Below are 24,556 nucleotides of genomic sequence, written 5' to 3'. Positions count from 1 at the left end.
TAGATAATGGTATTGGGTCCCCTACGGTAATGCAGTGCAAGGGTCTCCGTACAGATCTGTCGGTCCGGCGGCCCGCACGCGAGGGGAGGGGAGGGGAGAGGAAAAACTAGAGAGGAGGAGAGAGGGAGGGAGACCGGACATGGCAAAACAGGCACTCACCGTCAGAACTTCGATCAAAAAAGAGTAATTCTGGAAGGTTGTTGTTATGGTAAGGTGTCTCTGTAGAACAAATGAGAAAAGGTATTTTATATATATTGAATCCCTACAGTTCCCGGGATGTAGAAAAAAGGAAAAGCATCAGACCTAATCTAAAGTAATAGGTGTAGTCCTGCCCTGGGGGACATGGAAGGTACGTAAAGGATTACCTGCAAGGAAGTCTTGTCAAGGCAATCTGTCGTTAGAAAGGCAGAAGGTCTGGGGGAGCAGAACCCGGAAAAACAAATGTCTGCCTGGGAGCACCCTCTCGCGGTACTTTTTGAGTCGGTGGATCCCTTGGCGCGTGACTGTGTTGGAGGGCGAGACAATGAACCATAGGAGGAAGTGAGATATCAAAACGTTTTGAATAGATGAGGCCAAAAATAGAAAAAGCATAATAGGGCTCACGTTGTTACCTATGCTGGGTAGACGGGATGTGTCAGGTCTGGTTGTCTTGTCTTGACATGAAGTTGGAGTTGGCCGAGTCGTCCCTGCACGTCAAGCCTCGTAGGCACCGGCAGCTCGAATGCTGGTTGTGGGTGGGAAGTAGAGGCTTAGGTTGTGGTTGTCTGGGCAACCGGACTGTGCGTCAGGCTTCGACGGGGAGGGGAAATAGCCTCCATGAAGTACGCTATCCAATGGGAAGACAAGCCTGGTCAAGTGACGAAAGGTGTGTGCGCTGTGTCCGACCAATGGTAAGGTCGGAAGTCGGGAGGAGTGTCGTGTGGCTGGGCCGGCGTTGGTTGTGAAAATTGCTTGCAGCCCGGGAAACAAGTGATGGAATGTTTGTTCCAGTTGTCTGCAGGCTCCATGCGCAGCAGAGAAGGATTCTTGGCCCGTGTGTAGAGAACCTGGGCCTGCGGGAGGCGTGAGTAAAAAGGATAGAGAGCCGCTGTGGCTAGAGAACTGTTATATAGTGGGGTCCGTGCACACATAGAGGACAAATGTCTGAGCCCGGGAATCCAAGTTTAGGAGTTGAAGGGAATGCGTGACGTGGGCGCATAGGTTAATTCTACTCAGATGAGTATAGCGTCAGAGGGAAAAGGGTTGTAGACTCTGAGTCAAAGGAGATGCAAGCGAGGAGGGGTGGGAGTGCATCTCGAAAGGTGATTAGAATGGATACGAAGCTGTGGTTAGGCCTGGGGGGTCTAGTATTGAAAAGTAGATAGGGAAATAGAAATGGAATGTTAAATGTTTAAAAGGGAGATTGGACTCCTTGGAACACGGACTCAATGAACAATCTGTAAATCCATCTCTTTTCAAGTTCCAGTAACCTTGTCTGTACGTTCTGACCAGAGTTTATCCGGTCCAGAACCCACCAAAGAATGTCATCGGGTGTGTGGTGGTTGTCCAAAAAATGAGACTAATGGAGATGTGATGTTCTTGCACCGGATTCTCGAGCGATGCTCAGATTCGGGTACCCACGCTCCGTGTGGTTTGTCCAACATATCGAAGCCCACAAGGGCATTCGATGCAATATATTGCTTGATTAGTCTTGCAGTTGGTCAGATTATTCAGGACCCATTGTCTGGTGCCAATCATGAATGTTCGTAGTTTTCTGGTGAATTTACATACTGTGCATGACCCACAGGGATAGTGTCCAGTCACTTTACGTAAATTCCAAAGACCTGTTCGTGGTACGGTTTTGGTAGTGTGGGAGCTTCGGCAGAACCAAGTGGACCTACTGTTTCGACAATGGGGCAATAACCCAATTTGATTGGTTTGTAACGACGACCAACACAAAGTGCCTGAGGTTCGCCAGGTTTCCCCAGCCGGGGAGCCTGGGGTATGTATTGTTTCCCCTGGGACAGCCTGTTCCTCTATGCGTTTCCACCTTTGCCGTTACTTCTGAGACTCATCAGTCAACTCAGACAGTCCTGGTGCAGGATGAGCCTCGTCGCACCGGCGTGACCAAAGCAGATATGGTAATCGGACTGTCTGGACATGTCAGCGTCCCCTCCAGTCAAGCTTTGGCAGATGCAGATCTTCTCGCCAGGGAGGGAGGTGCGATTCTGCACCACTACCCTAGGTCGCTGAACCTGCAGGCCTGGCTTCTGCAGCGCTAGAGTTTGGAGGGTACGAGATTCCGGCAGACTGCAAGGAGTTACTTGCCAGGGCTGCTTCGACTCTTAGTGCTATGGACATAAATGGAAGAGGTTCACCGTCTGGTGCTGTGCACAGAAGGTAAACCCTCTACGGATTACGGCCCCTCAAGTGCTGCTGTACTTGCTGTCGTTGGCCTAGGCAAGGCTGGCACTCTTCTATCAAGCTCCATCTGGCGGCTGTCTCAGAACTCTGGGGCGGTCGTCACTGTGGTTGCATCGCCTGGTTGAGTTCATGAAAGGACTTTTCTGCTCGTTCCTGCCGGTGAAGGCTCTGGCCCCGGCACGGGAGCTCAATGTGGTGCTGACTAGGCTCATGGGTCCTCAGTTCGAGCCTCTGCATTTGGCACCTCTGACATTCCTATCGTGGTTTATAGTGATAATCGAACAAAAAGGTCGCAAAAAAGTCAGTCGCATTTTTTTTCGAAATGGGGGGGTTCCTCCCAAGCATCCCTTTTTAAAAAATATTTTTTGGTTTTACCCATTTTTTTTATACCCGGAACCCAAAATAAATGAAAGAGGAATTTGACTTTTTTTTTCGACTTTTTTTTTTACATTTATTTTTCGACTTTTTTGTCTTTTGACCTTTTTTTCGATATTTTGACTGCACAGCTATCGTAGAAGACAGCATTTCTTGTGGCCATCACCTCTGCACAACGAGTGGGAGATCCAGGCCCTATCCTGTAAAGCCCCTTGACATTCCACGAAACGAGGGTTGTGCTGAGGACCCACCCCTCCATGCCCAAGGTGCCATCGGACTTCCATCTCAATGAGCCCTTGGTGTTGCCTGTTTTCTTCTCGCCGGCTGAGATGACTTTACACTCGCTGGATGTGGCTAGCGCGCTGAAGTTCTATATAGACAGCATGAAGGGTTTTCGGAAGACATCACAGCTGTTTGTGAACTTTGGCCCTGTGAACCAAGGAATGCCCTCTCCAAGGCTTCCATTTCCAGGTGGCTCTCCGGATGCATCACCATTGTCACTGGTTGGCAAACCGACCATTGCCTGGCCGTCCGAGAGCCCGTTCGACCAGAGCGATTGCTGCAACTACGGCGTTCCTGTCTGGTGTGCCCCTGCTGGACATCTGCAGGGCTGCTACGTGAAGGTCGACGTGCACCTTCAAGAAATTCTACTGCGTTGACCGGGATTCCAGGGAGGAGTCAGTCGGCCAAGTAGTGCTGCGCAACCTGTTCACTTGAAGGTGAGCCTGGTGAGGAGGTAAGAGGCTTGATGTTGAGCTTTGCCACCTTCCGTGGTTGTGAATGTGTACTCCTATGTATTCTTTATTCATGAGCATGTGAATCCATGCCAGAACCCATGCTGGAGAAGGAACAAGTTACTTACCTGGAACGGATCCAGCATGGGTCTGGCATGGATTCACATGCAAACCCTGCCACCTACCCCTCTTCTATTGGTCCTACTGCCACTTTACGTGCTACCAAATCTGAAGGTGGCTACCGGAGGAGGGGCTTAGGTAGAGGGCAGTAACATCAATAGGGCCTGTAGTTCAACAACTCTCCTTATCAGTTTAAGACCCATTTGTCACGATTCACAAGGATAAGGTGGTCCTGCGCACTCGCCCACAATTTGTGCCTAAATTGGAAGGCACCATGTCCATAGAATACCCACCTTTTTTCCAGAACCCCACTAACATGGCAGAAAGCCTACACACACTTTAAGCGAGTGGGGGTCAATTATCCTGCCAAGACAACTAGTTTTTTGTTTCAATGGCAGCTGGTAGAGAAGGGGTCCGCGTCCGGGCTATTTCAAAGTGTATCATAAATGGCATCACACCATTTCTCTTGCTAAGAGATCTGCCCTTCAAGCCTAGAGCACTCTACTCTAGGCACGGGAGCTTCCATAGCATTCATTGCAAATGTTCCTCTAGTCCATTTGGAGTTCTGTACACACCTTTACAAAACACTACTGCCTGGATACACTGATCCAAGACATCTTTGCTACTGTTCCTAAATATATCCCCCAATCTCTGGGTACTGCTCACTAGTCTATGTACAGCATGTGATTCTAAGCAGATTAACAAGCATCAGAAGACATTCATTCTCCAGCATGGGGTCTGGCATGAATATTCACCGTCATCAAGCTGGGAATACTCGGTAAAAAGAAAAATCTGTTTCATTTCTGAACAGTCTTTCTCCTAACAACCAATCACTGGTCTCGGTCATACTGCCCGCAGCCAATGTCTGCCCTCTACCTAAGCCCCTCATTTGGCAGCAGTCTTCAGATTTTTACCGCACGTTCAAGTGTTGGGAGTCCTCGTGATATAGCTCGACCTTTTATTGCGCTTTGCGATTTTTCTAAGTTTTACTCTATTTTTCCAGTCAATCGAGCCTCAAGCTCCATCGATCCATCTTCCGATTAAAGGGGACGATTTTTCATTGAGTTTCTTCTTGGAGGATTCCAGAAGCTGCTTCAAGGCCTTCCCCGCGTGGACATGGCAGAGAAGGAAGACTCGACGCCTATGTTCAGGATGTGACCTGCGGAAACATCTAGTTGGACGATGGTCATTCAGTGTGCCTGTACTGCCTGCATTCCGACCAATCGCACTTGGAGGATGACTGCATTTTGCCAGATGGTGGTACCCCGCACAATGAAGGATCGGCGCAGGTGTCTCACTGAGTGGCTGCAGGCATAGGCAACTGCAACGGTTGATTCCTGGCAGCATGCCTCCCCCAGCCACAAGACCTTTGAGGGCGCAGGGAGGGTGGGGGGGCGCGCCAACAGAAGGCCAAGCACCGTGAGTGCCATTGCAACGGGCTTCCTGGTGGGCACGGCGTCCCCAGCACCTTAGACCATGAGCCAATGCTCCGGTTTGGCGAAGAGTAAGTCGGACCACCCGCGTAAGCTTCTGGAGAAGACCAGTCAGACAAGGGGGAGCGGGGCACTGACCCTCCCCAAGGTGAAGGCCTTAAGCTCGACCAAGGTCCTGCAGGCCCTGATTCACCTGGCAAAGCCGTCCATTGAAGGCGTGGTGGTGTCCCTAGCGATGGGCGCAGATGCGGGTTCACAGGGTATAGTCCCCAAGACGAGAGTTTACCTGCCTGCCAGGAGGGAATCGTTGTTCCAGCCCATAGAGGATGCTGAAGAAGGTGATGCCCGTCATCGCCCCGAAACAGTCTCCCCTGGTCGCAGAGAAAGGGGGGGTGCACAATAGTCCTGCAGGACTCTTAATTTCTAGTCCATTTTGGAGAAATTCGTCGAGGCAAGGCCTACGGGAGGGACCCTGATGAGGGAGACGGCGAGAGTGGCGAGGAGGAGCAGGACGTGGAGTTCGAGAACCCTACACTGCTGCCACCGCCTCAGCAACCACCTCAATCCCCAGCAGACATTTCGGTGGACATTCTCCGGGCACTCCGCACCTTGTGTTCAGAGATTCAGATGAGGATGCCCCTTCTGCCGACTGAGGATCCTGTGGCACTGGGGCCATCAGGTGTGCCCCCTTCCAAGGAGAGTGCACCCTCCACTGCCTTTTCACCCGTTGCCTTCCCTCCACTGAGGGAGGACACAGCGATGACTGGGACAGGCACGGACGACAGCGGGTTGGGAGACCTCATGTCTCTACCGCCCAGAGGCTCCCCGCCTGACTAGATGTGCTCGTTCCATGATCTCTAGGGCCTCAGACATGTTTCAGCTGACCCCCGAGGAAAAGGAGGGTTCCTGTACCAATGCTGCAAGGCAAAGAGTAAGACCGTGCTGTCGATTCCTGTTGGATGACATTTGGGACGAGGGGCTGTCCCTTAGAACCAGTCATCTGCCCCGGCAAAGAGGGACAGTACGAAAAGTAAATCGGGGTGCTGGACTCTCCACCCAAGTTGACGTCCCAGCCTTCACCGGATTCAGTATTCTCGGCGGCAAGGAAGAAATCTGGATCAGCGGCGTCCACGACCTCTTCCCTGGAAAGCAAGGGGAAGAAGTTGGACGCCATGAGAATTCATAACTTCAACAGCGACGACAATCAAGGCGGCCAACGCTCTCGCCATTGTGGCGCGCTACGACGTAGCTTGGATTAAAATCGTTCCCCTCCTTGACGGACTTCCCGAGGGCAAGAGACAAAGCTTTGGAGATCCTGCAGGAGGGCGAGGTGGCATCGGACCATACATCACATTGGTCACAGACCTTGCCGATACAGGATTTCGCCAAATGGGCAACAGCTTTTGCCTTCGTCGGCAGGGATGTTTGAAGGCCACACTTTTGCCAGGAGGTGCAGTCGAGGGTATTGGACTCGCCTTTCGACAGGGATAATGTGTTCTGAAAGACTGTGGACGAGTCCCTCCAGGCAATCAAGGCGGATATCGAGACAGCGCTTGCCTTGGGCACCCTGCAACAGTGACGGCCATCCTTTTGGACCACCGGAGGAAAGTCCCGAGGTTCCTTAAAGGGCTTCGGCGGAAGCTCATCGTCGTACCGACGACTGTCCTGCTCTTTGGCCCAGGAGGCTACAGGGGCCGCAGCAAGTCCGGAGGAGATTGTTAAGGTCTCCAAGGTGGCGCCTCCCTGGCGAAGCAAGATGGAACCGCACATGATGTCGGTCCCCCACCCCGGTGGGAGGCCAGCTGGCAAACTTAATCAGTGTCCATCTCCACCGACCGTTGGGTGCTGCACGCTCTGGCCCACGGACACTCTGGAATTTCACAAGCATCCTCGCATGCCACCCATGGCCAGGCAGGAAAACAATGTCCCTCAGCTTTTAAGAGGCTCCAGAGAGTACTCTCTGTACATCCTTCTCAAGAAGACTGGCGGTTGGAGGCCCAGAAGTTTCAGATGGTCACCCTTCAGCACGTGCTGGAAGGATTTACTGTCGTCGCCAGACTTGGAGGATGCCTACTTACACATCCCCATTCACAAGACACCACGTTTCTGCACTTCGTGGTTCAAGGGCAACACTCAGTTCAAGGCCTTTCCCTTCGGGTTGAAGTTGGCGCCAAGGGTTTTCACCAAGTGCCTGGCGGCGCAGCTGCGTCTACGAGAGATCCACGTTTACCCCTACCTGGACGACTGGCTCACCCATGCGAAATCGAGGGAGCACCATTGCGCGCACACAGCGCAAACCGTCCAGCTTCTGACAGAGCTGGGGTTTTTCGGTGAGCTATGCCATCTCAAGGCACACTGTTTCTGGGGTCTCGACTTGAGTGTCATGCCTGGCGTCTCTGGAGGAGAGCGGCCATCTTGGGCAAGGTACAACGGCTGTTACCCTGAAGATCGCAAGGGTATGGTCCATCAAGTCCCTTCTCGGCATGTCGTGATGCATCTACCTCATTCGGCTGTGCAGATGCGGCCACTGCAAGAGTTCCTTGACGCCCGTTGGATCCAGGTATCTGGAAGCTTTGAGGGCAAGATCTTTCTCGATTAGTATTTCCGTTGAGTGATACGGTGGTGGGGAGTCCGTGCATGTCGGCTGGGGCAGTCTTCCAGACCCCACCTCATCAGGAGATATGACGGCGGGCGCCTCCCTGGAGGGAAGGGGCGTGCACACCAGAAGTCTCCATGCAAGAGGCCTGTGGCTACCCGAGAAGTCGTTGCATATCAACGTACTGGAGGTACGGGCAGTGTTTTGGGGGTAAAGTCTTTCCTTCTGTCCCTCAAGGGCAAGGTGATATAGGTCTTCACGGACCTACATCCAAAAGCAGGGGGCACCAGATCCCCAGCACTCCAGGGCGGCGCACGATTTATGGCACTGGGCCGGTGCCCAGGGGATGTTAATCGTCCCGTTTCATCTGGCAGGAATGTAGAAAATCGGTGAATCCCTCAGCAGGAAGCTGCGCTCGTGCCACGAGTTGGAGCCGAATACCAAGTGCTGGAGGTTCGCCAGCAGGTGTCCCCAGCTGGGCAGCATGAGGGACACGTTCTCATTCCCCTGGGACAGCCTGTTTCTCTGTTCCCCAGCCCACTGACTAATCAATAAAATCAGTCGGTCCTGGTGCAGGATGATCTTCATCGCACCAGCGTGGCCGAGACAGATGTGGTACACGGACCTTCTGGACTTATCAGCGTCCCCTCCAGTCAAGGTTCTGGTGGTCGGAGATCTTCTCGCCAGAGGAGGCAGCATGATCCTGCATCACGACGCAGGGTTGCTGAACTTGCAGGCCTGGCTCCTGCAGCACTTGAGTTTGGCGGATACGAGATCTCGGCAGACTGCATGGAGGTACTTGCCAAGGCCAGGGCTTCGTCTACACTGAAATGCTACAGACATAAGTGGAAGAGGTTCACTGTCTGGTACTGTGCACATAACATAGACCCTCTACGGATTACGGCTCTGCAGGTGCTGTCGTTGGCCAAAGCAGGACTGGTGCATGCTTCCACCAATATTCATCTGGCGGCCATCTACTCCGGGACGATCTTCGTTCTGGTCACACCGCCTGGTTATGGAGTTAAAGGACTTTTCTGGTTTTTTTTTCCCCACCGGTGAAGGCTCTGGCCCCGGCGTGCAAGCTCAATATGGTGCTGACTAGGCTCATGGGTCCTCCGTTCGAGCCTATGCATCTGCGCCACTGACATTTTTGTCTTGTGGCCATCACCTGTACGACGAGTGGGAGAGATCCAGGCCCTCCCTTGTGAAGCATGGAAAGGCCCTGTCCAATGCTTCCATTTCTAGGTGGCTCTACGGCTGGATCACCTACTGTCACTAGTTGGCAATCCGACCACTGCCTGGCAGTCGGAGTCCATTCCACCAGGGCGATTGCTGATTCAGTGGTGTTACTGTCTTGTGTGCCCCTGCTAGACATCTGTAGGGCTGCTACTTGGACGTCTATGCACACCTTCACGAGATTCTATTGCGTCAACAGGGATTCCAGGGAGGAGTCCAGAGTCTATCAAGCAGTGCTGCGCAATCTGTTTGCTTGAAGGTGAGCCTGGTGAGGAGGTATGAGATGCTTATGTTGAGCCTTGCCACCTCCCGTGGTTGTGCATGTGTGTACTGCTATGTATTCTTCATGAGCATGCCAGACCCCATGCTGGAGAAGAAATGAGTTACTTAACCTGTAACTGTTCTCAACATCACTCTAGCATGGATTCACATGCGAACCCTCCCGCCTTCCCCTCTGCGGTTCTTCTCTTGGTCCTACTGCCACTTTACGTGCTAGCAAATCTGAAGATGGCTGCCGGAGGAAAGGCTTAAGTAGAGGGCAGTCATTGGCTGGGGGCAGTATTACCCAGAGCTCAGTGATTTGGTTGTTGGGAGGAGGACAGTTCAGAACACTTTTTTTTTTCTCCTTTTACCAATGATTTCCTGACTGAATACTCTGGAGCATGCGAGTCAATGCCAGACCCTTGCTGCAGAACAGTTACAGGTAAGTAACTTGTTCATTTCCTAACCTTTTCCTTTTTGCCGCAACTTCAGTATTAGCAGTGTGAAAAGTGATATTAATGTCCAGTGTTTAACTATTGAAGTCCCCTCGGTGTAGGAATCTGTGTGCCATTCCAAAAGGTTAGCCACTTTATTGAACTGAAGGAGTGTATTATGAAGTCTTTATTGTTGCCAATTGCCCCCTTCTAAAGGCTTATTTTGAAACCGACAAAGTAATAAAAAATTACTAATCAAGAAAACCAGTATGTTATTTGAATACTGGTCACTGTGAAAATGTTGCAACCCTAAAGCTCACATTGACCCCTCTTGAGATGAGCCTGGCTGCTCAGTCCAACTACCAACGTGTAGTACAGGCCTATACCAACGGTTGGGTTACCTGTTGCCAAGAGGACCAGGCTGGTGTAATCTCCCATGGGGTTACTACATACAATATTGCCTAAGAGGTACTTACCTCAGTGTCTTTAGCTCTGCTCTTCTCAGTTGAGACTAATGGCTACTTTTATTTCAGCTCTGCTCTCCAGAAGTGTAACCGCTTGTGACACAACAGTGATTTTTTTACAAAAACTTAACTTTGTGCAAGACAATTATTAACAAAGTGCCTTGGTGCCATTAACTTTGGCTGTCCTGGCTCCCTGCAGACTCTTCTAGTCCATTGACTTTGAGATTTGTCCCTTCGAGGTGATAACTTGGTTTTTAACGGTTATTGCTGGGAAAGGTTTTGTCTAAACTTCATTGACGTATTTAAGTATACACTCAATCCCTGAGAATCTGTTTGACCTGTTTCCTTTTAACCTTCCCTTTCTGCAACCTCTGAATCTGCAAAGTGTACTAGTGATGTATAAATGCCAGAACTGTCCTTGTGAATGAAATCACTCCTGGGTGTAGGAAGTACGTTTTAAAAAAATTGCCAGAGTATCCACTAAACTTAAGCTGTTTCTGGCAAAGTATTTTAAAGTATTTATTGTTACATATATTGCCCTTTTTAAAGAATACTTATTTAAAAACCTATGTTAAATAACTAGTTGTAACTAAACCTTGAGTGTAAGTGTTACTTGGCTACTTGGATTTGCAAATTTCATTGCTACAGCTCACATTCTTCTCTTGAGAGGCCTGGCTGCTCAGTCACACTACAAACTTGTGTAGTAAGGGCCTATACCAAAAGGTTGGTTACCTAATACCAAGAGGACAAGTGTGTAGTCTGTTACTATGTCAATTCTTGCTTAACACTCTGAGATTACCACAAGCGGATGGAAGCACCAGAAATATGATTACAGTAAGTAATGTATATATTATAACTGTCTAAATTTAATTATGCTATACCGAACGGACTGATTGAGGGCCCCTGACCCCACTCACTCCTTAGACTTAACTGCTCATCCACGTACCTTGATTGGGTTTGGGCTAACTTCTTGGCGCTACCTCTTAATCATAACTAGGTTGGATTCCTAAAGAATGTCCACCAGGCTAGAATCTATAAATCAATCTTAGCAGGTGCTGCCATCGTTCCAGAGATGTATACCCTTGAAATGGAAAAGGCAGAGGATTAAAAATGTAAATCTTGAATGTATTGGATGAAATGTGGTATTCAGTGGCTGGTACTTTACACATTTTTCCTTCTCTATGCTCATTTCAGAAAATGAATGTCCTCAACTGGAGATTGTGCATTCTGAAGAACATCGGCAGTCTCTGATTAGTAAGCGAAAAAACAAGGGATTACAAGGAACCTTAAAAGTAGACTTGACTGAAACTGGAAGATTGACAAGGCTTCGAAATAGTCACACTGGCACACCAATACTCAATGTGGGAACCAAAGGCAAAGCAGCTTCTCAAATAAAGCTAGATGAGAAATCTGCTTCAAATAAAGTTGAATCTCCACGCAAAAGGGGTCGGCACCCAAGAATATCAGTTGAGGCGGATTCTTCCACAATTGGAGGTAAAACCAACTAAATGTTCTTTGCATATGTTCTTTGCATATGATCTTGCTAATGTGGCTTGCATCCTAACAAACGTACGTACCCCCTCAGTAATGGGATGCCACTACTTTGTTTTTTCAGCATGACCATATAGTATTGTATTTGGTTATTGATGTTGCACTCTTCCCCATTTGTATGGCATCCATGCGCTTTGTGGTTGGAATGCCTGCGCTGACCGCAGTACATGTGGTGGAGGTTCTAAGAGTTTAGATTAAGAGATGCTTGTGTGCATTTTCGCCGGCTTAGGACTGCACTAAGCAGCCCAAAGGTCAGGCATGTGGGTTGTGTGCTGTTGGTGGTTATGGGATAGAGTGCTATTGTTGGAGATTCGATTTGACCAGCTATACTGATTTTCTTTTAGTTGGTAGTCACTGTATGCTAGTGGCAGAGGTTTTGAGGTACGTCCGGGGAGAGGGGTGGGGGGGTGGGGTCTCAGTGTGCTTGGCTGTGTGCTGCTGGACCAGAATGGCATAGCCATAGCTGCATTCTATGGTGCATGGATGTTTTGCCGTGCCTGCGGCCTGTCTCCACATACGTGGTGGTGTAAGGTATATGTACTGTATGCTTAACTTTAGCTTTCAAATATGGACTGCATGGACTCGTACATGGTCTCTCTGGAGCAAAGTCTGAGCAGCAAGGGGGAGTGTGGTTTATTGCGGTGTCTCAGCAAATGCTGCTGGCTTCCCTGGTCTATTTGTTGGGTAGTGTTGTGCATGGGGGCGATAGTTTGTCAAGGTGAGCCACTGCGAACTCTGCCGGCATCTGAGCTGTGATTGGTGTGTAGTGAGGTTGGGCTCAGTAATATAGTTTAGAGGCGGGGGGAAGTTATTACCAACCAGGAAGAGTAAATCTAAAGGGTTTTGGACTCCTAGGCCTGAAAATTCTGAATGAATCAACCTGGGAAATGTCAAATGCAAACGCCACCTGGCATTGTGGCCAATTGTCTTCCATTTCACCTGGCCTTCTCTAGGCATTCCTCCTTAGTTAGCTCCCCCGTCTTGGTTTATATCATTCAAGTCTAGTTATTCCTGGACCTGTGAATGGTAACATCAGCCATGCACTCCCAAAGCTTGGAAGCAAATAACAATGGGAAAATGTTAGTGAATACAGACTGGAGTGGGTAAAATGTAATGGTAAACTAGGAGAATTAACAGACTCGGTCCTGTTGTAAAGCTGCCATCCGGCGAGCTTTGTTGAATTCACCAAGTGAAATTGTGCAGTGAAGAAGTTAATTCATCTACACTGTTTTGATGAGGAAACCCAAAAGAAGAAAATGGAACAGACTGAATTAAAGAAGGCTGAAAAAGGAACAACTCAGTCTAGGCAACTATAAACTAGGGGTGAAAAAGCGTTTCAAGAATATAAAAATTGGTCATTAGTTCAAAGGATGACAACATGATGAAGTAATGTTGCGGCTGGTAAATGAGAACCACTCCAGCTTTCCATCTGTTATTGCTTGGATGGAAACCAATCCAAGCAGCACCCTTTGTAATGTGGTCTCTGATACCAAATGGGTCGAGCATCTGGCCGGTAACTTTGATAATCTACAATTAGAACTGGAATTCAGTTGAATATCCCCTGGTCCTTGTCAATTGAGGAGGATGACAACATTCGGGATATTTCTAAATCCTCAGTTTCTAGAGCATCAGGCCCAAATGGGACTCACTTACCAGGTACTCGTAAATGACCCAGGCATTTGGTTTAGAATCTTCATTTTGATTGGGCAATGCAGTTTTCCTTTGTCATGGAAAACTGAGAATCATACCATTCTCCGTGGTGGGGGAGCGTGGGGGTCGCGGATTGTTTAAATTCAGGCAGCAATCGGCCTCTTTGACACAGCAAGATCGTTGAGTCTTTTGATAAAGGAACTCACAAGTTGGGTGGACAGTAAAGAGATTCTCACGGAATCAAACCGGGTTTAGACTGGGTCACTCAACTAATTTGAATGGCCTCGTCTTAAGCCTGATCAGTAAAAAAACCATGAAAAAGAATGAATCTCCACTCTATGGGGCTTGGGTGGACCTCTCGAAGGCCTTCGACCCGGTTGACAGAACATCTTTGGAAAAAATTGAGCTGGGGGATTCTGGAGGGGCTTCTGGCAATGTTGATAAACTCCACAAGGACACCTCAATGAGTTTGTCTAGACAATGAAGGACACCTCTCGGACCCAATCAAAAACAAGGAGCGCCAGACGGGGCTGCCTGGGAGCACCCCATGTTTTTCAATTTATATCTGACTTGGACATTTTTCTAGAGTAAGCTGCGTTGGCCAGGCCCGAGCTTACTGGAAGGAGGATCCATTGGCTGGTCTATGCAGATATTGTTTTGCTGGATAAAACAGCAATAGGACTGCAGCGCTTGCTAACAAAGCTGGGGGAATAAGCTAAAGAGAATGGTGTCTATCAACCCCTTGAAATTCAAGATCCTAATTTTTAAGCATCCTCCGGAAAAGATACTGCATTCAAACTGGGTCTTAAACACGGATATAATACCTCAGGCTGAAGATTTGCCATATCTGGGGTATAGTATTCATGCCTCTCCGGCACTCTACAAGGTTGAATTAGATGTGGAAACGAAAGCACTACAATTCATCCCTTAGATGAAAAAGCTTTATTGCAAAAACTGCAAGTTCTCGATCTTCCCCCTGATTAAATTGTATTGGGCAAAGGTGATTCCAGTAATTCTTTATGGCCTGGAGGCTAGACCGGACTTGGAATGTAAACTGGGGCAAAATAGAAGCTCTTACATGGAAAAAGTTCTGGGCCTCCCAATGAGTACTGCGTCCAGGAACTTCAGATTTGAATTGGGCTTGAATTCACTGGCATCTCTTGCAGACTGGAAGCTTTACCGGCCGATTTATTATCGCAAAACAGAATACCTTGTATGGCAAGCCTGTGTAACTTGGAACTGAAAGCCAAGGAGTTCCTAGGCAAGTTAGATTTAAACTTGGAGACCGCGATCAACATCCCCCAGAAAGTTGCTGGGGAACTGGGTGATTGGATGGACACAATTGCAAAAGTTAGAAATGTGATGTCCCCAAATTTTTTCCAATCGGTTCATAAACTGGGGTTCCGCTCGAGATATGATAAAAATTTCCATACAGGCTAGAACCAATTGCCTGAGAACAAGGTTGAACATTCTGCCAACGGAAAGTTCTGGCTAAACACCAAGAAGGACTGGTGCAGAAACTGCCGGATATGTGCGACTCCAAAACAAATGTTACATTAATGGCATGTGAAGGAACTTGGAGCCTACGGGTGACCCACCTCCGAGTGTAAGGAATTAAGAGGGGTTAAATGTATTTGTACCGCGCACAGTCACCAACAGAGTTGGTCCCCAGGCACTCTGGCGAATCTGCAAACGAGAAGGTGGGATGGGTTGGTTGGGTGAAGCGGGAATAGGATAGTCAGGAGTGGTGTTCTGTTGGCAGTTTAACTCTATATACACCGGGTGCTGAGTTTTGGTGCGAGTATCGGATCGATGTCAGTCCTCGTGTGCTGTTGGTGTGGCTTGTGTTGCAGTGTTGTGAAGTGCGGGTTGTTGTGCGAGAGATAGTTGTGAGATTTTATGTCTGCAGAAATGCTGAGTTTTTTTGTTGGTGGGTTATATGAAGTTTAACATGCTAACATTCAGAGCTCTGTCCGAGTGTGGCACTCTCCTCAGGATGGACGAAGGGGTTATGCCTGGCAGGGTTTTGGGTTTGTGACACGCTCCTTGTGCTATACCAACGCGCTCTGTAAGTGTTCTAATTCTGATTGGGTTGGGTGTCTATTCTCCTCCTTGGGTGTTGGAGTAGGTGTTGTGGTCTCCTCTTACAAACTTTCTAAATGTGTCTGCTGGGAGTTTGGATATGGTACGGCCGGGAGGCAGTGGATGAGTCATTTAAGGGCTTTCGACTAGGTCTGAGTATGTGATCCGTCTATAGTGGCCTCCTTTTGTGGCTATTTATCATGTCTTATGGTCTGTCGTGGGGTCCGTTCTTTGGGTTCTGTGTATGTCCATTTTGGGAGTGACCAAGGTTGCTATTTTTATTCATCGCTGTTTAGCGGGGTGGGCATTCTTGTGCGTCGCTGTAGTAGTTGGGCTGTAAAGAACCATGCTTTGAGGAGTTTCCTGAACGCTGGGTGGTTTGTGTTCCGTATATTCTTGGGTCATTCCAGGTTTTGGTGCCTGGTGAGAGAAAGAGGATCCTCCCGAGTTTTCTTCTGTTACAGGGTTTAGGTTCCAGGCGGATGTCTGTGCTTGATCTCGGTGTTCTTGTCGGTTGATGTAGGCGTAGTTTATCGCTTAGGAATTCTGCGACTTGTTTTGTGTTGCTCTGTGCGTGATGCACATGGATTTGAACTTCATTCACTGTTTTAATGGTGGCCAATGTAGTATTTTTAGCGCGGGTGTGATGTGGTCACTTCTGGGTAGCTTGAGGAGTCTGGCTGTCGCATTTTGTATGCGTTGTAGGTTTTTAGAAGTCGTTCGGGCATGCCCAGGTATAGGCTAGTGGCATAATCTAATCTGGATATGATCAGAGCGATGATGGTAAGTGTTTTGTTGGCGAAAAACAGGAACGGTAGGATCCTTTTTGCCGCTCGCAGGAGGAAACTTTTGAGTAGAGCTTTCACTTGTGGCTCTAGAGTGAGGTTGTTATCCATCAGGACCCTAGGTTTTTTTTTTACAATTTATGATGGTGCTGGTGTGGGTGCCGAGCTCTCTTGGCCAGGGATGTAGCTGATGTCTCCTCCTTTTTTTTATTTTTGTAACCATCTATTTTGCCTGGGTTGACCTCTAGACCTGAAACAACCCTGACATTTACTGTGGTTCAACTAAGACAGTGGGGTTGTTCAGTGGTTTTGGTTCTTCATTCCAAAAAAAGATTTCTTTGGGCTTAACTTTAAGGTCATTATTTTTTGTCTGTTTGTACTATGATTTGGAAAAGGTTTGTGGTAATTGATCTATGCATTTCAATTTTCTTGCTATTCTTGTAACGGTTTTTGTAAAACCGTATACAAATAATAAAAGGGGGGGTGGAGTGTGTAACAGGCTGTTGTGGAGGCTGGGGGTAGGTTTTAGGGCCTTTCTGAATTTCAGGTTACTTTCAGTATTGTGAATGTGTAGGGGTGGGAAAGTCCGGACCATGTGCCTTTTTTGTTTCTTTTGGTTTTCCACATCCCTGGCATCAGTACGTGACCTATGCAATCTGGTTCTCCAGCATGGGGCCTGGCATGGATTCACATGCTCACGAATATTCCCTGCTGTCAGGCTGGGAATCCTCTGTAAAAGAAAGTTTCCTTTCAGAACTGTCCTTCTCCAGCATTTGATCTTTCATGGATTCACATGCTTAGAATATTCCCTGTCGACAGACTGGGAACCCTCGGTACGCTTATAAAGCCGTTTCCCATAGGAAAACGTTTGACACTTTGTCCTATCTACGTCATGTTGGGCCCGCGAACACATGCCCCACTAGGACGTAGCGGTATAAATGCCCCGCCCCTGCAGCTCCCTTCAGATTTCAAGCGTCTCCAAAGTAGTGGGAGCACCTCATGTAGTCTATTTTGTCTAGGCTGTGCTTCCGCCTGTGTGCTACATGCGGGTTGAAGGTGTACGAGGGGATGGACATATGGATTACATATATTGTCTACACACATCATTCGTCGGCAGACAAGTGCGACATATGTAAGGGCTTCTCACAGAAGACTCAAAGATCGAAGTCGAAGACTTGTGGCATGGTTAAACGATGGAGCGGGGGCATACCTACCCTACCTGCCTTCGGAAGTGGGCGCCACGCACAGCATGGCCTCTGTCAAAATCTTCAGGGGCCACGCGCCGCTCGACATCGGAAACCCCGGTGAAGAAATTACGACTGGCGGAGAAGGAATCATCGAGGCCATTCTAGATTCTTCGTCGAAGAAAGCCTCGTCATCCTCATCTTCGACGAAGAAAGACAGAAAAAAATCTGAATCCTCCTCGGGCGATCATCATAGATCGACCTCTAGTCGAGATGCAGAGAAGCGTAGGTCGAGTTTGGAAAAGGCGGAAACGCCTCAAGGACCTACACGACCACCGTCGACGGCAGGGCAGTCGTTTACCACTTCTCTGCCACTGACGCAATTGGTCTCAACCGTTCTTGGACTGCAGGCAGTAACGATGTCGACGACGGGGCCAGCTGTAGCTTCGTCGACGGAGATCCCGCAAGAGGCCTGGCGACCAGAGGTATATGACCCAGTTTTGCCGGAGACACTACTGCAGCAAGAGGCCTTGTCGGTGTCCTCAGGAGATGAGGCTGTGAGAGTAGCTGGCCCTGCAGACCTCTGGTTAGGAGGGATTACCGGGCCTCTCCGGGAGCATTCCGGGGTCTACCCCTCTTCTCAATCCGCAGTCACTCTTGTCGCTGGAGGTCTTATCCACGTTGCTGAAGAAACTGGACGAGACTACCTCAAGCAACTCCGGCTAGGTCGGCCATCAACAACCCGGGACCGTCTCATCGACAACCTCCGTCAACCCCCCACGGCATTGCCAGCAGGTGGAGACCTCTCGGCTCCACGCCGCGAGGAAGGAGAGCTGATAGATTCAGACTCGGACAGTAGAGCCTTATCGGATGTCTCGCTTCCCCCTCCAGGGACCCAACCTGGGAGTCTGAAGCAGAATTAAACCCTGAGAAGCCCGGCTCAGCCGTCTCCCCCAGACGACATTGGGTCATTTCACACCATGATGGCCAAGGCTTGTACAGAATTCGGGCTGGCCCAGGAAGAGGAGAAAAAGGGCGGTTTTCTTTTTGACCACATGGGAAAGAGAAGGTCAGTGTTTTCAGTACCCATCCTGGATCATGTGTGGCAGGAGGGGTTACAGAGCATGCGCCACCCTTTCTCGGAACTGGCGATAAAAGGTTGTCTGGAGAAAAATTAAGGCTCCAGAGGCTACCCTCAAGTGTCTCTCCTCCCAACCAACTCCTGACTCTGTGGTGTCGGCGGTGAGAAAGGCGAGAGGCGAGGGCCCAGCACCAGTGCACAGCCACCCCGGAAAGTGATGCCAGAAGACGGGATGCTTTCGGCAAAAAAGTGCTGTCGGTAAGTGCTGCCACAGTGAAAGCGGCTAATTCTCTGGCCATAGTAGCCAGATAAGACAGGGAGATGTGGCACCGACTGGCTCCTATGCTGAAGCATCTTCCGGAAGAACATTGTAAGACGGCGATGTCACTGATCAGGGAAGGTGAAGAGGCCTCCTATCATGCCATAAACATTGCGGTGGACCTCGCGGAATTGGGGTTTAAGCAGGTGAATAACTGTGCGGTTCTCCGAAGGCAGGCATGGCTGAAATGCACCAACTTCCGACCAGAGGTGCAATACAAGGTGCTGGATATGCCTTTTGAGGGACACCTTCTGTTCAGCGAGAAGGTGGACGAGGCCCTGAAAGGCATGAAAGAGGACTCTGACACGGCGCGTTCCTTGGGGGCCCTCCAACGTGGTACACGTTTTCGTCCCTTCAGGGGAGCATCGGGAAATTCCTTCAGTAGGCCAGCATACCCCTCCCAGGGATACAGACTGGCTTCTCAAGCGGCAAAACGACGCCGGGAGTACCAGGCCCCCCAAGAAAACAGGTTACTCGTCGACGGATAAACAGACCAAGGACCAGCACTGACGGGCATCGGAATGTTCTGGGAGGCAGGGTATCGTGCTACATCAACGAATGGGAGCAAATAATGGATCGATGGGTGTTGGACACTGTAAGTTACGGACATTCCCTGCAATTCAAAAGCAACCCTCCGCACATTCCTCCGGCGTTTGTAGCTCGACCCCATCTGAGCGTGTTGCAGCAGGAAGTAGCACTTATGCTACAAAAAGGAGCTATAGAATTGGTTTTGTCGTCGGAGGGGTCAAGGGGGTTTATTCCTGATACTTTGTGGTCAAAAAACCAAACGGAAAGTGGCGTCCCATTCTAGACCTGCGCGATCTAAACAAAACGTTGAGAAGCCCAAAGTTCAAGATGCTCACGCTCCAAGAAGTGATCCGGTCAGTTCAAGAAGGGGACTTTCTGGCGTCTCTGGACCTGCAGGACGTGTACTTCCACATACTGATTTGTCAGCGACACAAAGTTCCTAAGGTTTGTGGTAGGGCGGACTCACTACCAGTTCACAGTACTTCCTTTTGGGCTGAAATCCTCTCCAGAACGTTTGTGGCCCCGGTGGCGGCCTGGCTGAGAAGGCACGGCCATCATGTAGCTAACAATAAGAACAGACGAACCACTCAACATCCCCAACTGCAAGTCCATGATCATACACCTAACAACTAGCCCAAAAACCAACATAACATTCATCCTGGTGTACAGACCCCCAATTTATGATGCATCCTTCGTCGACAACTTCATAGAAGCCATAACCAACATAGCCATCAACCACGAACACCTAATCATACTGGGGGATTTCAACATCTGGTTCGAAGACCGTCATGCCAACTCCCAAAACTCACTGACTGAACAACTCGCCACCATGAAACTACGACAACTAGTAAAAGGGGCAACTCACTCGGCAGGACACACCTTGGACGCAATATTCGCAGAGGAAAAACTCATCACCATGGCACCGCCGATACAAATACTGTGGAGTGACCATCTCATCATCCCATTCGTAATCACTCTGCCTACTCAAGTCTACATCCAACCTCCCAAACTCACAGCCACCACAAAAAGAAACTGGAAAGACGTCAAAAAAGGCAACCTATTCGAACAACTGGAGTTAACCAAGCCCTCAACAGAACTAGACCTAGCTGACCTAGACGGGAAAGCGGAGATACTACACAAATGGATTGCAGATGCAATCGACAAGATGGCCCCAGAAAAACCATTCACACCATCAAAAAAAGAGCAATGGCAAAATGGTTTACCCCACTACTAAGCACCATGAAAAAGGAAAACAAAAAGATGTAAACGGAATGGAGGAAAGATTACAATCCAGACAAAAAAACAATGTTCCAGAAGCACATTCGCGTATACAAGAAGGAAATTCAAAAGGCAAAGAGAAAGCATTATGATGACAGAATCACAAATGCCACCAACACACAAAAAGAAATGTTCCGTATCATTAAAGAAATGAGAAACCCACCAGGATGTGACAACACCCCAACCCCCTCGGAGAAACTATGCAACAACCTTGCAGACCACTTCAAAAAGAAGATCAATGACATCCGACAAACCATCCAACAGAGACCAACCAGCAGCGACTTAGAACCAAACGAACCCAAATCAGAACCGCAGCACAAACACAATCATTACCCTCTATCAGCAGAGGCATTCGCAATGCTAATAAAACACAGCAAGAAAGCGGGCTCACCGATGGATCCCTGCCCCCCGGACATCTACAAATCCATCCTCGGACAAGGAACACCAGCAGAATACTTCAGAAACCTTCTAAATCTATCACTGGCAACAGGGACAGTACCAAGGATCTTCAAATCGGCTTACATCAAACCACTTCTGAAAAACACAAGCGGGGACGTAGATGACCTCCAACTACAGACCAATCTCCAACATCCCCTACCCAGCCAAACTCCTCGAAACCTACGTATACAAACTAACCCAAGAATACGTTGAAGAACACCACCTGCTAGACCAAGCTCAAGTCGGCTTCAGACCCACAAGAGGTACAGAAACAGCACTACTATCCATCTGGGATGACCTAAAAACAAACGCAGACTCCAACACAACATCTGCCCTTATCCTGCTCGACCTCTCAGCAGCCTTCGACACAGTTAGCCATGACACCCTATCCAAAAGACTAGAAGACATAGGCATAACAGACACAGCGCTACGCTGGACTAAATCATTCCTAGCAGACAGAACTGAAACCGTCTGGATCAAACCCTTCAAATCCACCCGACGAGTCAACGACTGTGGAGTACCACAAGGATCCTCACTATCTCCATTGTACTTCAACATCTACCAAACCCCTGTAATCGGAATCTTCAAGAAACGCAACATCAAATGCTACAACTATGCAGACGACACTCAAATCATCTACAAGATCGAAGACACCCAAGCCGATCATTCAAACCTAACCGACTGTCTAAAAGAAGTCTTCAACTGGATGAATGCCAACAACCTGAAAATCAACCCAGGAAAAACAGAAATCATGATCATATCCAAAGACCAAGAGAAGGAAACCGCCATCCCGTGGCCAACGGAAATGGGATCTATACCATCACAGGTAGTAAAAAATCTGGGAGTCCTGATGGACAACACCCTAACCTTAGAACCGCAAATAAACGCAACAGTCAAGAAATGCTTCTTCCTCCTCCACACGGCAAGAAAAATGCTACCTTTCCTCTCCTTCACACACAAAACACTCACCATCGTCGGCCTCATCATGTCGAGTATCGACTATGCAAACAGCCTCTACCTCGGTATACCGGAATACCTACTGAAGAAGCTACAACGGAACACTGCAGCCAGACTACTCCTCAAACTATCCAGAAGAGACCACATCACCCCGGCCCTAAAAAACACTACACTGGCTCCCAGTAAAACAGCGTATCATCTTCAAAACAATGTGCATAACGCACAGGGCAATCAGCGGACAAGGAGCTGAATTCCTACAAAAAAAAATAACAATCTACAAGCCAACGAGACCACTCGGGTCAACCAACGAAATCCGACTTGAACAAAAACCTTACATCAAGAAGAAACTCGGAGGCCCCGCTTTCTACCACCTAGCCGCGAAAACCTGGAACAACATCCCAAAATTAATAAGGAACACCAAAGACCACCTTAAATTCAGAAAATTACTAAAAACCTACCTCTTCAACACCGGACACTAAAACCGAAACAACAATAAGACAAACGAATCATCAAAGAAGGACAGTGACAAACCGCTTGAACCGACAGAAGTACCCGGGGCACCAGCAGGGCTGACGCTGGACACAGGGGTCCACCCGCGAGACCCAGAGAAACGGATACAACTACTCCAGCCAACCCTTACCATCCCCCACCGCCCTTACAGCCACAACTAGGTCCCACGAGGCTGTGGAACAGACAACATACCACCAATCACCACACAACCGGGTGTATGGACACTAGCAGCGGCACCAGTCATGTGGAAGGGGGGAGGAGCATGCAAGGTTATTAAGGGAGCGGGCGGAGGGGACAGCTAGATCCTCAAACGGCCTTGAATGGAAAATCGGGCACATACCTCCTGAGGCTCAGGGTGTACAAGCATCCTGTCGAGTAAGATTACACGAGCCCAACCGGTTCAGTCCAGGATAGAGATGACTAACGAACCATTAACAATTTCCTTCTCTGCATACACCTCTCAAACTCCAAACCAAACACAACCACAAACCTCTAGCGCAGCAAACCGCACGAACTTCACTACACTGCAACAACAAAACAAAAAAAACAGACTCACACATCAGCACACGACGACTACCGGCCGCATACACCCCAGGCCCAGCCGACGGAACCACCGGGCTGAGGCTGCCAACAGCACATCACTGCAATCTTGCACTTTTCCAGCCTCCACCCACTAACCCACCACCCCCCCCCCCCTCTTTCAGAACCGCCAGAGCGCCAGGGGACCACTCCGGTGGTGATAGTGCGCGGTACAAATGACCTTTAACATTAACATGTATTCCTGTATCAACGACTGGTTGGTGAGGGGGTCCTCCCCTATGTCAACTCACACAATTTTGCAGGCCACCATGCACCTCTTACAACGGCTGGGGTTTGCGGTAAACTTAGAGAAATCCTCGTTAACGCCATCGAAGCTTGGTGTTCCTGGGTGCACAGTTTGAGACCCAGTCAGGGTTAGTGAATCCATCCCTCGACAATCTCCAAAATCAATACCAGACTGTCGGTGAGAGAATGTCAATTCTGGGCGCTGTGGGGTCCTGCATTCCTCTGGTGGGCAACTGCCGCCTGTTCATGAGGCCGGTTCAAGAGTTTCTAGCGGACCGGTGGACGCAGGCCCAAGGGCTCTGGTCGGACAAACTGACCGTCAACGACCTCCTACTAGCTCTTCAGTGGTGGCAGAGCTTCCAGAATCTATCCAGAGGGGTACTCCTGCAGGAGCCGGAGTTTCAGCTAACCATAGTGACTGACGCGTTGCTGACAGGCTGGGGAGCACATATGGGGACTCTACAAATGCAAGGTCGTTGGTCTTGGAGGGAATCTCTCCTGCACATCAACGTTCTGGAACTGAGAGCTGTGTGCTGGGCCCTGAAGTCGTTCCTGCCGCACATCAGAGGGTCCATAGTGAGAATATTGACAGACAACACGACGGCAATGTTTTACTTGAGGAAGCAAGGGGGCACGCAATCCAGAACCCTTTCCACCGAGGCTCAGGTGTGGCATTGGGCTCTGAAACACAATTTCTGATGTTTGTTAATCTGCTTAGAATCACATGCTGTGCATAGGTCCGACATCCAGTGGTCACTGCGGAGTATTGCATTTTGTTTTTCGTAGTCGAAAAGGGGACGTCGACAAGGCGTGTCTGTAACAATATCCCTATAGTGACGTGCGTTGTACCCACAATCCCTCACGCGTCGAGGTCCCTCAGATTGTTTTTTTCCGCCCAGTTTCTGGTCGCCTTTCGCGGAGCTCCTAGAGAGACATTGCTATACTTACCACGGACCTCGGTCCTTTTGTCATAACTTAATATACTGGTAACAATCGCTCCCCCTCGACGTTAGCTGTGAAGCTGTTTCTCCGCCGAACTATTTTCGACGGAGAGGAAGAGCGGAGGAGATCCTTCGGCGCTGCCGAACACGTGGCCTGGCCTCGACGGCCAACTTACAGTAGGGAGAGTGGGGGTTAGAACTTTGTCTCTTCTCTTTGAGAATGTCTTTCTTTCTCCCTTTTCTTTCCCTTGGGGTTGTTATCGCCAGCTATTATTGCCTCAGCTATGGAGAGGACACCATTTAAGTTTTGCCCACGCTGCAGGGGCAAATATACTTGGAAAGATAAGCACAAGCTCTGTAATCGTTGCTTA

General features: G+C 49.2%; 1 protein-coding gene across 6 annotated transcripts in view; it reads left to right on the top strand.

Moving 5' to 3' along the window:
• The window catches only part of MKI67 (marker of proliferation Ki-67), a 231,321-nt gene that overhangs the window by 169,273 nt on the left and 37,492 nt on the right, over window positions 1–24,556 (top strand). For all 6 annotated transcript variants that reach the window (XM_069611472.1, XM_069611471.1, XM_069611470.1 and 3 more), the window contains one exon: window positions 11,251–11,550. In XM_069611472.1, the coding sequence (XP_069467573.1) occupies window positions 11,251–11,550 (300 nt within the window). The remainder of the gene's footprint in view (window positions 1–11,250; window positions 11,551–24,556) is intronic.

Source organism: Ambystoma mexicanum, chromosome 8 (assembly GCF_040938575.1).
Source record: "Ambystoma mexicanum isolate Mex_15411 chromosome 8, UKY_AmexF1_1, whole genome shotgun sequence".
Lineage (NCBI taxonomy): Eukaryota > Metazoa > Chordata > Amphibia > Caudata > Ambystomatidae > Ambystoma > Ambystoma mexicanum.
The sequence above is the reverse complement of the archived record's forward strand: the minus strand, read 5'-3'. Positions and strand labels throughout refer to the sequence as shown.